This window comes from Lycium ferocissimum, unplaced genomic scaffold, assembly GCF_029784015.1.
Source record: "Lycium ferocissimum isolate CSIRO_LF1 unplaced genomic scaffold, AGI_CSIRO_Lferr_CH_V1 ctg16510, whole genome shotgun sequence".
Lineage (NCBI taxonomy): Eukaryota > Viridiplantae > Streptophyta > Magnoliopsida > Solanales > Solanaceae > Lycium > Lycium ferocissimum.
Genome location: NW_026716640.1, coordinates 1 through 17,947, shown reverse-complemented (window position 1 = coordinate 17,947; position 17,947 = coordinate 1). Strand labels below are relative to the sequence as shown.

Sequence of the window (17,947 nt, the reverse complement as noted above, 5' to 3'; positions counted from 1 at the left end):
GGGGCGATGTGTGGAGTGAAAATGAAATGAAATAAATGAAGTTGGGGCCCTTATATAAACAAAAATTGGACCCGACTCGGACATCGGACCAATATACGGCCCGGTATATTTTATCTTGCCCGTATGTAGGGGACCGTATGTTTGGCCCGGGTTGAAGACCCTGTGCGGGGCGGAGACATACGGTTGAAATACGGGCCCGTATGTTTTATACGGCCAGTATGTTTGGCCGTATAATGCCCAGCTTTCCGAAGTTCGTTCTCGTTGACTCGTTTGATCTCTAATCCTTATGGAACCTTCTTAACACTTGTTTAACACCTGATTAACAATCTAATGGACATTATCACTCTTCTCCAAAACATCATTAATCCATCATTAATTCAATACTCGTAAATCTTGCCCGACACATCATCATATACCTTTGCTTTCTTAATAACTTTCTTCCCTCACTCAATTGTCTTTGAAATCCTCGATTAGGATCATCAAATGCTATTTCTTACTTATCAAAACATCGTATACGTCGTGCCCTTTGTTAGTCTATTCACTCGCATATTTAACGAAATTTCGAGGTGTAACGTACTCCCCACCACACATGGAGTAATCTTATTGTCGGATAGTTGGGAAGCTTGATATATTATTATATTACTTTTTATCTCAATTGTAATACATGCTTGTCCCGAAACGCTTCATATTAATATGCCAGCTTTGTGCTAGAATGGTAGTGTTACGGTTCACTTTACGCGGATGCATAAAAGCTACTTTGAGGTTGGTTGTGCTCTAAATTCGATTTTAGTATTTCAGAGTCGCCACCTAATTTATTTAAAGGAAAACTAAGAAAATCGGGTAAAAGATTTTTCAAACAAGAGAGAAATCTTTTTGGTACCAAAGTTCGAGGTAAGGGTTCTGGTGATCCCCTAGGGAAGGTTTTACGCACCCTAGTGTTAAAAATCGGTAGAATACGGTTGACTTACGAGCTTCAATGTGTGATTAATGTATTATGTTCTTAAGTGTTTAATTTTCCGCAAAAACGCCATTCATTTATCATATACTCCAAAAGAAATTTCGACAAAAATTCCCCTTAGAAAAAGGGGTTTTTGGTTTTGAAAATCCTCGTAAGTGTTCAACTCACTTTATTGCCGGACTAGGACACATCAGGAATTTCTCCCGAGTAGAGTCGCTACTATTCTAGTCCTAATAAGATGAGTTTAGTTCTTACAGATTTTTATTTTATATAAGAAAATATGGAGTATTCTCCTATATATATATATACATATATATAAGTAATTACAACTTTTGTTTAAGTCTAATTCCTTTTATTTGAAGCTCATAATATCACCCATATTCTAAGTCCAGACCGTCTCAATCTCAAACTGGCCCAACAAGTTTCTCTTTTTTGTTTTTGGGTCCAAGATTAGTACTGGGCTTCCAGGCCCAAAATAGCCTCCAGATCCAATTCTTAAAATTGTCCAGATTAGCTCAAGTCAAAAATTCGTTTTTGGTACACAACAAATTACACATTTTTAAAATCAAGTCATTCCTTAAATCAGTTTTTGAAAAAAAAAAACACAATTGTCCAATGGTTTATCATTCAAATCACGGGCTTGAGGCCCAAAATCTGTTACTTAATATTTGAAGAAATATTCTGCCTTTTTCAAAATTTGAACCAATTTCAAGCTTAACCAAATCCCGTTCTTCATTCTTTACGCTTAACCTTGCCTTTAGAACAATTTTAAACTAAAAAAAAAAAAATTGTTGTTAAGTTCCCAGTTCATGCGAAAATAGTTATCATCCGAGTTTTCTTTGAAAATCATTTGGCAACTTCCTAACTAGTACATGTTTTTCTTGGTTCTAAACACATAAGAGTTTCAATATTTCACACAATTGTTTACATATACAATACATATACATATATGATATATAAACTGAAATTGAAAAGAAAGAAAATTAAGCTGGTGGGCCTACCAAACCCACCAGCCTCCATTTTCACCCATGGATGGGCCTTCATCATATTCGCTTCCCTTATCATCTTTTGGACTCGATCAATGAAAAGTGTTAGCCCTAATAGAAGGGATGGCCCAAGTGGCCCGCAGCATTTTCACATGTGAACACAACAAAGAAAAAGGGAAATCAATGGTTAGAGAGTAACTATACTACATTATGAGGCTAAAAAGAGATTTAAAGGCTATGTAAATACTAGAATGAGCACAAATACTTAGCCATTCATACGTGGCCCATATGTGATATTGATGAATTTAACCAAAAGATAACAAATACAGTTTTCTCATAGCCCAAAGGGGATGATATAAGCAGGCCCAAATAAATCTAAGACTGAAAAAAGAAAAAGAAATAAGTTGAATAATATAACATCAGGACAGACCCATAAAACAGATTTCAAAGAAAAGACAAATTTGACCCAAACTTAACATGAATACCCAATCTCCTTATTTTTATTCAAAGAGTATACAAGGAATACCCTGGTGTATACAAGTTATGTATACCCTGCATACACTTAACATGGTAGCATGGCATCAATCACAGTATAGAAGAAAGCATAAATGAAATTTGTCCAGTAAAACAGATTAGGATAATTCAGATAATGATACATATCCAAATTAAATACAAATTAGTATTGTGTATTAAGCCATTAGGACCCAAAAATTTATCCAATTGCATGAGTGTGAACAAACCAGTCTCAGATTTGTAAACTAGATCCCAAAGATGGCAAACCTGAACTAAACATAACTCAACAGACTTAAAAGAAATCAATAGCAAAAACCACACAGTTAAACAATACATAGTTAATAAGCTACAAGTTTGAAATAGGTATTGCATTTTTAAAGAAAAGGTCACAAACTCAAACTGATGAGCATGGTTTAATTGTTACCCAGATCAAACTATAATAAACTCCAACCATGATCTGGCAGTCTAGCATGAGGCAAACATAGACCAAACAATTCTTAATGACACGTTATGTGCATGAGCATGGTAAACAAAGATCATGAACTCACTTAACTTAAACAGGTTAAAGAAATAGACAGGATCAGCAGTTTTGAATCAATGAACCTTAGAAATAGGTAAGCACTTTTAGACAGAACTAACAAACTAACAAGTTAACTAATCTCAAACAAACAAGCCTAAACCCTAAATCAACTCCTTTTGACATGATTAATAGGAACTATAAGCCAACTAACCTTACACAGACAGATGCTTAGGAATGATTAGCAAGTTACAAATCAGCTAATCCTAAATAGATAAGTGCTTAGACATGATTAATGGAGGTTACAAACTCCTAATCCTATTTGAACAATAAATCTATGAACACCCAATCCAGTTAAACACATGAGCGTGGTTAATAAACAATTAATCTAAACATAACAATAATCAAATAACATGATTAACACCTAAACAATCCTAAACTAATACCAAAGACAAAGTTAAACTAAAAAACCAAACTACTACAGGATAATAAACTCACATAATAGCAATATAAGACATAAATACTAAAAACTAATTAAAAGAAAGGGGATTTCCTTTTCGAAGTGCAGCCCGTCGTCAAGAATGGAGTTGGAAGATGCTTTTGCTCTGTAACACTCCGTAAATTTGAGTCAGGTGTGAATGTATTAAATGAGAAGTAATGTGACATTTTAGGCATATGAAGTCCTATCAATATGAGTTTGGCTGGAAATAGTTGATTTAAGATCAATACCAAATAGTGAAGTTCGTAAGAGTTCTCAAGCTCGTCTAAATTTCAGTAGGTCTGACTTATAAACCAGTTTCGTGAAAATAGGTTGGGAGTTTGGGAAAACTTCCTTAATGAAAGTTGTAGATCTTTAAAATACATTTACAACGATAGGTTTCCCAGATCTTTAAAATACATTTCCAACGATAGGTTTCCCAGCTCCAACAGAGCTCTTTGCTAGAAGTTATTCCCATTTTATTGAGCATCATCTGTGCAAAGGCGAAAATTAGGCGTGCGCGGTGCCCTAGGAGGCGACCCGGGCGGTGCCCTAGGCCAAATTTTCAGGAAACTCAAAATTTTGATGCCATCGAAATGGATACACTGTGTGTGCCACCCTGGGCGACGCACCTGGCCATTTTATGCCTCGGCGATTTTTTTTCCGAATTTTATAAAGGCCTAACTTCGTTATGTTCATTCTCACTTCGTTTTGGCCGACTTCCTGAGAGGAAACAACCCTAAAACATCCCCAAAACATATAAGGTATGTTCTTGATAAATTCCCATCATTTCAACATCAATCTAACATCAAATTAACACTAGTTCATCTTCTACAAACCCTAGATTCTTGAACCCCAAGAAAGAGAAGAAGAAAGGGACGTTTGGGAGAAGTTAATATTCCTTCAATAAGGTATGATCCTTGACTTTTGTGATATTATTGAAAGGGTTTAAACTAGTGTAGGTTGTCCTATGAGATTAGAATACATGATTGATTCATGAAGTGTTCAAGAACACGTTCTAGTCATGAAAACCCTAGCTTTCGTTGGTGTTAAGGGTTTATGGGTGGAAATAGGTTAGAGTTCTAACCTCTCCTATCTAAAAATATTGTAGAATAATTGTTGGATTGTGGGAAGTACGCTTGAGCGGGAATTAAGGTATGTCTCTTTTTGGAAACTTGTTTTGGATGTATATCTCCTTTTAAAAGTTTTTTATTGAATAAAAAGGTGAACTTTTCAGGCTTTTGAACTCTATTCCTTGCTTTGATTATGGTTGGTGTGCGTGAGGGAACAATCCCACATTAAACCTTGATTGTATTATCCTCTATATACGTATATAAAATTATAATCGTTTTTCCTCTATAAGAGATAATCAATAATGATGGCTAAGGATTGGTATTAATGTTTTCATGATGAATTATGACATTGAAATCTTAGTTAAAGAAGTGTAAACGTTTTCATGACATTCATTAAAATAATTTATCTTTACGATATGGCATAATGAACTTTAATGCTAATTGATGGTGTGACATACTTTGAGACAAATTGTGAAACGGCTTCTATGCTATGAACTTTGTTGTTGTGTTTAGCTTACTCTGGAGGAAGTAGCCACTATGGATTCTAGTGTGGTAATTGCCTAGCCATTCAGAGGGAAAAGTGGCCACCACCGGTTCACCGCCCGGAGCGCGGTTAATGCTTAGCTATTCGGGAGGATAGGATACCGAGAATTCCATATTCCTAGGTGTGCGCGTCAGACAGTGGAACCCTCACGGTCACCCCTTCGATGTGCTTGATTCTTGGGCCTGTATTGGCATGTGTGATATTCTTATTCTTTCATGACACTGTTGTTGATAATCTTGATCAATTGTAAAAGGCATATTTGAAAGTTGTAATTGAAAAGAGGCTTCCTAATAGGTTTTGATAATGCTTAGTGAGATACACCAGTTGAATAACTGTATTTACACAGATTTCATACGGTTTTCAAAACTGACTTCTTTATGTATTATTGTACCTTATTTTCATATTACTTGTTGTCCCCAAGGCACTCACTGAGTACAAAGTACTCAGGCATACCATTGTCGTTTTTTATGGTATGTTAGGTAACGGTGAAGAAGAGTGTTCTTGATACTGGGGCGTTTAGGAAGGACTTGCGTTGTGCGCCGATTTGGCGAGCCCACACATTCATTCGTAGACACCCTATTTATTTAATTCCATTTATTTATATTAGTTTCCGAGCTGCGTCCCGATGAGTTAGACATTTATTCCTTATTCTTAGAAGCTCCGTAGTATACATTCGAATGTGGGTGGAAGAAGAGTTGTTGTTTAACTCTTTCGGGCACACTATCATGTGTTGGTTGAATTATTTAAATTATAAAGACTTTCGGTGATTTAGTTCATATATTCATGATTTGTTACATTTATTTTATAAACTGTTGGAGGCGAATATTGAACCTGGCGGGTTCAAGTGTTATTATTGTGTTGTTTAGGTTCTTCCGATGTTGTTCATGACGTCAGATGTCAGTCACGTCTAGGGTGGCTTTTGGGGCGTGACATGCTCCTCAAACCCAAATTGCTCAAACCACACAAAGAAAAGAAAAAGAAAATATTTAAAAACTTAACTTAACTCAGGAAAGATTAAAGTTTTTTAAAGATGTGCCAAAAAAACTTAAGTGTTCCGAGTTCTTTGTGTGAATATCGTGATATTCCTCTTGTCAAACAATATCAGTGGGGTTCTTATTTATAGAAGATCCAAATCTCAAAAACACTCTTCCCAGATCGATGTGGGATAAACACAAAGTGTGAGAAATGGTTTTGTTCTGACCATCAAGGGACAAATCCACGCATGCAAGTACATCAAGGGTTGAAATTGACACACAAAGGGTCAATCCCGTTGATTCTTCGTGAACCAATGAAAACCCAGAGTTCAAAATCGCAAAAAACAAGAACAATTAAAGATTACAGTGTAACGTTTGAAGAAAAAGCAGAAAAAGTAGATTAAGGGGATAGATATACCGTGTTTGGGGCTATTTGCTGTGGTTTCGGTTGAGAAATGGCAGAGCAATAAATGCTCTTGCCATTCTCAAGTCTACAAAAACCGTACCAACCAAGTAGTTATTGGTGTACGGGAGGTCAAAAATTAGGTATCAACAGGTAGAATTCAATTAATTGTTACTATCACCTTTATATACTTACTCTTAGTTATTTATTTATTAATTTTGTAATTCTCACGAAGCAAAATTAATATATTATAACTAATGAACAAATATGTAGAGGAAAAGTAATTTTTAGTTATCTATCATTAAAAAAGCATAATATTGCTATCTTAGTTTAAATTCTCAAGAAGGAATTGTCGTAGGCAATATTATAGATCTTAGGTAAAAATAATCTCAAGAGGTTTTTACTATTCTTCGGCACAAATCGGGCAAGATTATTTGGGTTTTCATCTTCACTAGTTATCAATCATAACAATTCTAAATATTTATGAGCAACCAACCACACTAAAATCATGTTTCTTGACTAGCTAAACGACGGATCATGCTGAAATTTGAAATGAGTGTTCCTATCATCTTGGTCTTTGATTATCGAATTTGGAAGTCTTTGACATCATATTTTGAGCCACGAACAACTCTATTTTTGAGTGATTTCCTCCAATCTTCTCTTTTCTTGTTGTTATTGTTGCTCCCTAATTGACATTGGTATTTTATCCATTTTGGAGAACCTTTTTCACTCTCATTGACTTAGTGGACCTTTTACTGATCAGAGGTCCCCTGGTTTTTTACTCTACACATTGAAGAGGTTTTTCACGTAAAAAGTTGGTGTCTCTTTCGTTTGATTTATTTTTGCCGTCCCTATATTTATTGTCGGTATTTATAGCTGTTGTCTGTTCCTATTTGTGCTTATGTTTGATGTCTCCTTTTGGTTCAAAAAGATTGGGAAAGATTTAGACTGGGTCTTGTTCCCCTGCTAACCTTGGAGCGCAATTGTATTGCTTGTTTTTCCTCAACACTTCCCAAGCTGGAAGAGAAGAGTCGCAGTAGAAGAAGTATCCTTTTGATTAATAGACAGTTAACTTTGTACAAATAAGGAAAATAATGTTAAGGGTCTCTTTACTCAGCAAGCAATTTACATATGTATGCCTTTGTTCAGTGCTTACTAATTATGGGTTTGGATTCGGTTTTGCATTGTTCTCCTCCGATGGTGTGAAATAGAAAGATAATAGCAAGAGGAAATTGCACAAGTTCAATGATCCTTTCCATGGTTGCTTGTGATGATAATTACGAGTTGCTCAATGGCCATTAGCCAAGGCTTCTACTTTTGCTTTTCCTCTTGTAAAAAACTCTTTTTATGTTTCGAGCTTTTATTAACATGGAGTTTTACAGTAAATAAATACCTAAGAATGCACTTCCAAGTACTGCAAACATTGGGCTTCAACATTAGCTAGTGTGCATTTTCCAGTTGAAGATAGTTGCTGCTGTCTCTGTGATGATCAGGCGAATGAGACACTCTACCATTTGTTTGCTGATTGCAGGTTGATAACTGAGGTTAGAAATGTTTTGGTCAGTTGGAGTGGAATACAGATCCTGAAGGAAAAGGCAGTACAAGTGCTGCAGTGGATTAAGAGAAGGAAGTTGTAGCAAGCCTATGGGGAGCTATGATATACGACACATGGCAGGCTAGGAATTCGAAGTTGTTCGGAAATACAAGTGTAAATACTGATTTTGTAGTAGCTCAGATACAGAAAGAAATAACAGAAAAGATAGAGTGGCTTAGGAACTCTACAAAGGCTAGGAGATGTCAATACTGGATACACAAACTTTGTAATAGCTGAGAGTTGTAATTTATATTTTTTGGAGGTCTAGCAACTGACGCACCCTTCCTTGAAGGTGGCTGAGGTTCTGAATGCTCTTTGCTTTGTATTACTTTTGTTGGTTTATGGTAATAATTCAAAGTTTATTGCCAAAAAAATAAAACTTTAGCTTGTGTATTAAAGGAAACTTATTGTTAAGGTGATCTGAATCGTACTTTAGTCCTTCAATTATTCTTCTACATCTTACTATTTGCAAAGAGTATTTCTGGAGACATTGCTGAGCATTTCACATTATGGTTTGACTAAAAACAGCAAAATGGCATAATCATAGAAACTATTGAACGGAAAAATGGCATAATCAGACAAACTATTGAAACAGAAAAATGGCATAATCATACAAACTATTGAAACAGAAGAAAGGAGAATACATCAGCGGAAAACGCTGCAAGCTCGTGTACTTATTTTCAGAGCATGCTATCAGCTCGAGCTGGTAATCTCCGGAAGAAATTGCTTGGTGGTGAAGGCATTTTGCTCCTGAATCTTGGGTGCCTTAGGTAAACCAGAACTGCTACTATAGCTATGATTTTGAAAGGTGTCACATACAGTATCACTGCTGCAATAAGACAGAAGATTATGAAGAGGCTGGTTGCCCTCGGATCTCTCCAACTAAGCAGAGCCTGGAATCTCTCTCCTTGAGTTGCCATGTCCCCGATAACCGTTTGGATTCTACCAGCCACACTGCGAAGTCTATCGTACCTCATTTTAACTGTATTCTCAGGCTTGGATGTAGGGAAAGTGTCAAACTCTTCGTCTAGTTCATCTTGGTTAACTGCTTCAGCCCAAGATAGTTTTGTGTCCATATGTGGAGGCTGCCTCGGTCTGGAACGGTAGTTCCATAGTCCAATGAGAAACATATATAGGAACATGGTTGGTAGTATTAACTCTGGGTAGCAGATCAATATGCAAAAAAGAAGATGAACAAGAATAGTGGTAATCGGGTTCTTCCACTTGCAAACTTCTCCAAGCCATTTGCTCATGGAAATTACACCTGAGAAAAGAGAAACAATTCTAAAGAAGTTAGCTTTACTTCTTCTCATGCTCCACATGTGGGAGTCGACATCCAGCATGTACTCTACAACCTCTTTATGCAGTGGTGGCTCAGCTCGTCCAAGCCTCACAGCTACAATATTCATGGCCTGATATCTCAAACTGTCCACTTGGTTTACTGTGAAAGGGTGTAGATAATGCATCTTTGGGAGCAAGGGATGGCCGTATAGATATATAATGTTTGCAAGAGACAAACAAGTAAATCTAAAAGCCAGTTGGAGGTCACCCATCTTCTTCACTCCAGATGGTTGTAGAACAAGAAGTGGGTAAGACATTGTATAAATTCGATCAGTTTCCAGTGTTGATAATCTGATCCTTACCTTACCAATCCTGGAGTCCTTTCCAGGAGCAGAGTTGTCATTCCCTCCTAGGTGGCCATTATCAAAGACACCCAATGTGATCACCGTACAGGGGTCATAGACCTCCCACGTGTATTGTTCGTTCCATTTGGGACTCAAGCTATCAAGTATAGTTCTGGTTCTTACCCACTTCAATCCATATTTAGCCACACAATAAGCATCTGTGGTCTTTCTACCATCCTTAGGTTTCATACCCACAAGCCCCTGTGCACTCAAGATGCCTACTTCCAGGATTCCCACTGGTTGCTTCCACAACTGCCTAGCTGTTGGCCTCTGGTCGCTGATGTACATTGTTGATTCATCTAGTACATGGTATCCACCTTCAAGACATGCTCTGAGATGGATTCGTGTTGAAAACTTGCGTTCATGTCTCCTATCTCCCTCTAAAACTCCAAACCCGAATCTTTCAAGATTAAACCAGCGAGAATGAACTGCCCGGTGATCCAATCGCTTCTCAAAGGTGTTAAGTGGCAAGACTAACCTCCCCGCGATCTCATCTTTGGAAGGTCCGGCCTTACATTCAACGGTAAGCACCAATTGCTCTTCAAAAGGCTCTGCTGCCACAAATAACAGGTCTTCATTCCAGAAAGGATTAGTTGTTCGTGTTTGGCATAATTTGGTCTTTAGTACCTGCTTCCCAACTTGAGCCTTCACAAATACCTGTGGGGGTTGGGTTTTGTCCAGGGATTCTACATCTTGCGCTTCAATGATGTTGACTCTCAGGTACCAGAGTTTAGGTGAAACATATACCTTTGATCTGACACTATGAACACCTTCTCCATGAACTAAAGCAGCATCTGCATGCCATGCTTCTGAGAAAGCTTCATCTGCTTGGGTTCCCATCCACACAGCAAGCATCACCTCTCCCCTGACTTTGCTCTCCCCACGCCGATCCGCTAATCTATACCACTGAGGTGCCAAAGGGCTGTCAGGTGGAACCCTTGTAGGCACTTCATTCATGTCAAACACTACTTTCCCTAGATAATCATCTTTCTGCACCATCTCTTTGTCTCTTACATAAACTTCGATAACTGAAGACTGAATCTTCTCTTTTGAAAAAGCAAAGACTTGCTTCCATTCAGGGTTTACCTTCTTATCAAAGTGCTTTGTTTTGCCTTTATAGTTTCCAAGTTTCACCTCCACATAAGGATCGCAACTCCCTGTTACCGGGTTTGGAGGTAAGTCTCTTGCTTTCACAACTCGAACATAAAGAAAATGCATCTGTTCAACAAGATCATAAGTGCTTGTGACTCGGTCACTGCTAATCCATCCACCTCCACCTCGAAATCCTCCATGTGGCCACCGTTCCCCGAGTTGGGGTTTCGTTTCTTTGGCTTTATAATCATCTTGGGGGTTGGGAGGCTGTTCATTGCCCATTGTTTCCTTTGGCTAGCTCTTCCGTGTTCCTTTGAGAACTACAGACTTCTGTGTTCGAGAAAAAGATAGCAGCTTCAGCAAATCCACTATACCTGAACGAGACAATTTGTTTGTATTAGAAAAACTTGGTTGCATAAGAAGAAAATGAATGGAGTTTAGGACTGATGAAAGACATACTTGTTCGAGGACTGAACTTCCCGTGATGTCAACCCTCTTGGTTTTAATAGTTCAATTACCACTTCACTAACTAGCTGGGTTCTTGCCTTCTAGTGAAAGTTGCTGATATAAAGTTTCTCCCAAGTACTAGATGTTGAAGAAAAGGAAGAGTTCTTTCAAGTTTCAGCTAGTTAGTAAAGTCGGTGGTTTATTTGCAATCTTAAGTGAGGGCTTCCAAATTAAATCATGAGAATCAACCCTGTGTTCTGCAAGTTGTTTAGTCTTTTTATGCTGCTTTAGATTATAACCAAGAAAAACGGCCTTTCGTAAAAAATGAGTTGATAATCATGACAGAAAAAAGCAAAAGCGTTTTGTGGTTTGAAGGAAATTATGAGTGAATAAGATTCTTGAAAGCATGCTGGTTGAAATACACTAGGCCATTTGCTTAGTTTAAACGTATGAATTCCACCTAGCTTTAGCCGTACAAGCATAAAATTAGTTGATTATTGGCAACAGTGATCTAGTGGCGCATCTCTAATGACAAAGTTAGTCTTTGTGGACTCGATTCTCAACTGAAGGGAATTTTTCCCTTTTCTGATTATGATAGCCTTTTTAGACTTTTAATGTTCTTTGTACTTTCTTTCTAAGATTCTGTGGTATTTTTTTGTGGCCAGCTACCAATATTCTTCTCCTCTTATAGTCATTACTGTTTTCAAGAGGGGCTAATGGGAGTTCCAAAGCTAAAGAAGAACATTGGAGGTTCAAGAAAAGTAATGTCTATAAAGATGCTTTTTATCCTTTATTCTCCACCTTTATTCCCTTATCTTTTATTCTAGCATTGATACTCTCCCTTTGCTTGCTAAAGGAAAATCAGAGATTCCTCCATTGTTGCCTTTTCCTTTCTACAGTGTCTCCCACCCTTTTTCTTGACTCGACTGCCTAAATCTCTGTTTCGTGTTTTGGTTATGAACCTAAGAATGACATAAACACAAGTGTTTGATCTATTTTAACGAGAGAGACTATAAACTTGAAAGCAACCACTAATGCTTGCATTAACGTAGGCTATCTACATCATATCCCTTGCGATGCGGCCATTGCCAGGACCCTGCTAATACGGGATGCTTTGTGCACCGGGCTGCCTTTTAGACTGTAAACTTGCTCTGTAAACTTGGTCTCAACTGATATTTCGAGGCAAAAGCATATAGTTCGTTGAGCTATAAAATCTCTTGTCAACCATGTAGTGGCTAATTTCAAGTCTCTCTCTTGACCGGATTTGCCGACATCCCCACCCTACGGATTGCATATTATGCCTATGGTTACTCTAGATTTGATACAATTCATTATGTCAACCTAAGTAATTTAACTCATCATTAGCTTGTAAGTACGTTGCGAATCGTTTTTTGCTATTTTTCTTACCATGTTCTGAGAAAATTAACCCAACGTACAATGTATAGAAGTTAAAATTGGAATTGGATATATCTTGTTCAGGGTCAAAAGAATAATGCCCCGGAGGAGGGAAAGTAAGAAAAAAAAAAGTTTTTTATGTAATATTCACTTATAAAATCACTTAATAAAAGTGAATGAGATTTCAGCTCTTTCGGTTTCTTCAAAACAATCCGAAGCGTATTAGTATTTATTACAGATTTAATCCAAAGAAATCAATGAGTTTCTCTTTTGTGTAGCTTTTCGATCCCTTTACAACACCAGATATAGTGGGAATCAATTATTTCATAGTCAAGTAATAAATGGAGTAAAGATCAATATCAAACTTGCAGTGAATTCCTGGGGAAATCGATAGGAGAAAATAGGTTTCCAAAATAGAACACATGGATGCATGCATTGAGGTATTGTTAATAAAAACTATACAGTGAAAGTGTTCGAAAACAAAATTTTCAAATGAAAATTACGAAATCCACATAAAATTAGAGGCGTTAATGAGAACAACTTGCCTGGGGAATAATATTTACATGCCAGCTCAGTCATTAGCGTGAAGCTTCTTAATGTAAGCTTATAGAACAAACAATGTGAAGGAATTGACAGAAGTTATTTTGTTCGATTTGAGAATAAAGTGATATAGGAAACTTTATTCCCTTTTCTTCTTTTAAATTATATTGAAGTGGAAAATTATTTTCCAATTATCTCATGTTCGGTAGGTCAAAGTTTTTTGGAACATTTTCATTAAGAAATAAGTTCCTTAAAAACAGGGTATCCCTCTGTTTGGATGGTTGTTTCCCGTGGTTCATTAATGTACAGTATGGTATGGTATAGTATGGTGTTGTATTGTATTGTACTGTATTAATGAACACAATATTTGGATAGACTGTATCGTTGGTTGTGGTTTAATAATATTTGTATTGTTTAGTTTGACTGTATGGTACTGTATAATAACTTGTAAGTTTACTAAAATACCCTTAACTCTTATTTAGAAATTAATTTATATTTATTAATAAAACTCAGGTAAAGAATAAAATAGGAACTTTAAAAAATAAGTAGGTAGTGAGTAGGGGTGGTGGAGGGGTGGGTGGTGTGAGGTGGGTAGTTGTGGGATGAGAGTAGGGGTAGTGGGTGGTAGGGTGGGGGTGAGTGGTTGGGGGTGGGGTTGGGTGGTGGTGAGGGGTAGTGGGTAGGGGCGGTGGAGGGGTGGGTGGTGTGGGATGAGGGTGGGGGTGAGTTGTTGTGGGGTAGGGTTGGGCGGTGGTGAGGGGTAGTGGGTGGTAGTTGGGGTGGTGGGGGTGGGTGGTGGAGGAGTGGGGGTGAGTGGCGGGGGGTAGGGGTGGGGGTGAGGTGGGGTGGATGGTGGAGGGTGGGTATAATGGAGAAATGAAATAAGTAACCACGGAAAAACCACCAAATCCGTGGTTTAAAAAAATTGGGACTTTTCAAGGTTATATAACCATGGAATGAATCACGGGTTTACAACACCATACCACATAATTTTAAGAACAATGGAAACAAACATAGTTTCATAGAAAACCATACATTAATGAACCACAGGAAACCACCATCCAAACAGGGGGTAATGGAAGTAGGGAAAACAAGTCTCACAAGTGTCATTCCATATTAATTGTGTGTTCCCTCTCGAACTCATCCCCACCCCCACTCAACCCCCCACACCCCACCCACACCACACTCTCCACCACCCACCCCACACCCTCCACCAGTCACCACTAACCCCTGGGGGTAGGGGTGGTGGTGCGGGTGGGGGTGGTGGGGGATGGGGGTTTGGGGTGGGTACTTTTTGAAAAATATTTTCCAGGAAAACATTTTCCTTCGTACCGAACACATCCCTAATTATTTTTTCCTTTTCATTTTTTATTAAAATCAAAAACAAGGGAATAGCTCTCGATTTCAGAGTATAATGGGCCTGATGTTGTTTCCCTGAAATAATTGAGGTAATTCTTAATGTTTTAGCTACGGCTTCGATTTTTTTTTCTTCAAGAGTTCCATCCTTATGATGGAGGAGTTAGGCAGAACAATTATGCAGGTATATGAAGACGTGGAATCAGGAGATTCATTCGCACAAATGCCTCTATTTCGGGTTGGTCTTTAATTTTTGCCCCTCAAATTTGTGGTCTTTAATTTTTCCCTTTAGCACTTTTGGTGCAGCATAACTTAGATTTCGTTCGGCAAAGTTTACATTTAGCTTCGGCATATGTATCATAACATCCCACAAGTTATGTCGGACAAGGCAAAACTTTCAACACTCAACATAGCCTGAAAAACGGCATAAGTTTAGATTTCGCTCAAAGAAAGTTTACATTTAGTTTCGGCATATGCATCATAGCAGACACACAAGTTATGACGGAAAAGGCAAAACTTTCAACGCTCAACATATTATGAAAAATACTACACAACTTATGCTGTATAGCTTAATTGCTACAGAACTTGTGCCGAGCGAGCAAAAGTTCAATTTCCAAAGATAAAAATGTTACAAAATTTATGCCGAGCGAAGCATGTCTGGATATTTCATTAAATAAGCAGCAAAGACAAAAATTAAAGACCACATATATGAGAGGCAAAAATTAAAGACCAAAAGACGTTTGAAGGGAAATTCGTGCAAAAAAGTGGAATCAAGAATATGGAATGAACCTAAACTGAGGGAATTGATTCTTAATAATATATTGGATCACATTATGACTTGTCCATATGGGCCAAACTAGCCCATACTAACCAGCCCACGCGGACTTTGAAATTTGATGGGTCAGGCTGGGCTGACCCATCATATTGATGGCCCTTAAAACAATCATCCCAATTCATCCCTAAGTCGGTTAAACATATTTTTTTTATAATTTTTTAAATATAAATTATATCTAAAATTGGTAACATATATTACATGATGTTGCCATTCAGGTCTCAAACTAAGATTAAATTATCTCAATAATACTTCATAAGACCAAATTATCCAATAGTTTTAATTGTTAGTAATATTTGAAATTTTCGAATTGGATTGTTGGTTTCAATGTAATTTTAGTTGTATATGGTGTTTCATATTGTTTTGTTGGTCTTAGTACAAGTTTGATGGTTTATAATTCAAGTTTGGTTTCAAGTAAAGTATGATTGCAGCTGTTACATCCCGTATTTATATTCAATATATGCACGACTAAGTTGAGGTTGGCGAATGCACTTAAACGTGAGAATGGGATTTTGAGCAAATAAAAATGAGTTGCTTGCTTGTCCTACTTGCTTGAGCTACTTAACACATGTCTTAATCATCAAACGAGGACAAGACACGTGTTTAAATCCATAAAGGACTAGCATGTGACACCTATTAATTAAGCAAGTAGGTGATGCTAAAATTAATCCACCAAAAAAGGCGAAGAGTGACATAGCCAAGGGCGCTTTAAAGGGGCTGATTTCACACATATCCCTTATTCACTTTTCAGATTTTAAGAGCTTAAGAGAGAGAGACCTGAATATTCTCTCAAGGGTTTCATACAAACCCTAAGTGATTTCAAGGGTTACAAGTGATTCTAGCGCCGAAAAATTCGATGTTCTTGCTAGTTTCTCTTCCTCTTTCTTGTAGCCGTGTTGGAGGTTATTTCCAGGTGAAGAGAGCCTAAGTTTCGGCTGGTTATAATCAGTTCAAGGTGAGTTTATGCTTCTCCTTCCCTTTTCTAAGCTTCTACGACTTGTAGTGCGATTGTAAGACTATAACTTGTAAGTTTCAAAAGAGTTAACATGTTGATTGTTGTTGCGCCATTGCTGGATTGTTGTGAACGTATCTGTAAGTTGAATTTATGGCTGGTTTACATGAGAAGGGACTTAATTATGTACAGTTGGTTGTGTTGGTCGATTTGAAAGAAAAGACAAGTCGGAAACATGTTTTTAGTAATCTGAAAAATCAGTTTTAAGTTGTTGTAACTTGTTGGACTGTTATGGGGTCATTTTAAGGTTGTGTTGTTGCTTAAAATTAGTAGGAATAAATTGATACGTTGCGGTTAATGTTGATAACAAAATTCTGGAAGGAAAAGGGGTTTAAAGCTATAGTTTGCTTAATCGTACACCGATCTTGCCGCTCATTGTACTATTGCTTGAGTTGTTGATTGTTGATGGTATAGAGTGACTATGTTTTTGTTGTTGTTATTGTTCTGGTTGTTGTTGATGGTATTTTGAATTGGGAGGAAGTGAAAGTTATAGGGGAGGTGCTGCGCAATTTTCTAGAAATGAGCTACTAGCTTAGGAATACGTTTAAGTTATTCCGTAGCTTAATCATAGTTTTAATGTCTTAATGTAGGTTGAAGTATTCCGGCAGTATATATATATATATTGAGTTGTTGATTAAGCGACAAAGGTATGTAAAGGCTATCCTGTCACGCCCCATAACACACCCTAGGCGTAACAGGCATCCGATGCTATAAACAACACCGAAAGCACCTTATAAAATCAATAAATGTGTAATATCTTTCGATAATATTTCAACAATATCAATACGTTATAAATAGCTAGCTAACTCATGATAACCATGAAATAATAAAATAAGCGGAAGTCTGTCATAAATGTATCGTTACAAAATGTAGCAACACCTAAAGAGTCAAGCAATGACTTTAACAACTACCCCCAGAAGTAACGTCAATCTATGGAGCCTCTAAGATGATAAATAAAACGTAATCTAAATTCGGGACGCAGCCCCGAAACTAAAATAATTACTAAGATAGGATTGTACCCCACGAACAAGCATGTGGGCTCACTAAATAGTCTAGCAAGCTCTCTTAATCCGTGCGCGTATCACGAACTTGCTCCTAAATGTTACCTAACACACCATAAAAAAATAACAATGGTATGCCTGAGTACTGGGTACTTAGTGAGTGTCTCCGGGGCAATAGTTAATATAACAAAATAACATAATAAGGATCAATAAAACGGTGTCAATTAAAGCAGTTTGAAATTCAGAGATAGATTAAATCACCAAACTTAGTAACACCGTTAATGAAAACCGTTAAAGAAGAAATAAATCAATTTCAACTCATTATGTCGTTTATCACATTTAAGTCTTTCCACCATGAACTCAAGATCATCAAAAAGCCACTCACAGGCAACCAAAGTATAACACATGCCAATACAGGCCCAAATCAACATAACTAATGGATGAACATTAAGGTTCCCTAAACCGCATAGAAGCACCACATTAGGGTTATAAGCCCCAATGGCTACCCTTCCATAAACCATACCGGGATTGCGAATCCTCGATGGCT

The 17,947-nt window shown here is 37.4% G+C and overlaps 1 protein-coding gene across 2 annotated transcripts; it reads right to left on the bottom strand.

Moving 5' to 3' along the window:
- Positions 1-8,534: 8,534 nt before the first annotated feature.
- Positions 8,535-11,775, bottom strand: LOC132042609 (FT-interacting protein 1-like). 2 transcript variants are annotated; one of them, XR_009411516.1, is made up of 3 exons: positions 11,277-11,775; positions 8,625-11,191; positions 8,535-8,590 (listed from the first exon to the last, which is right to left on the bottom strand). XR_009411516.1 is itself a non-coding variant. In XM_059433147.1 (2 exons), the coding sequence occupies exon 2, from the start codon at positions 11,097-11,099 to the stop codon at positions 8,721-8,723; it is 2,379 nt and encodes a 792-aa protein (XP_059289130.1). In that variant the 5' UTR covers positions 11,100-11,191; positions 11,277-11,775; the 3' UTR covers positions 8,535-8,720. The 2 variants fall into 2 exon arrangements, 1 of the variants encoding a protein (XP_059289130.1); XM_059433147.1 differs by having other exon boundaries at positions 8,535-11,191.
- Between the last annotated feature and the right edge of the window lie 6,172 nt (positions 11,776-17,947).

Bases quoted from the DNA above. Each gene is read 5' to 3' on its own strand.
- LOC132042609 (XM_059433147.1), bottom strand. From the start codon at position 11,099: ATGGGCAATGAACAGCCTCCCAACCCCCAAGATGATTATAAAGCCAAA.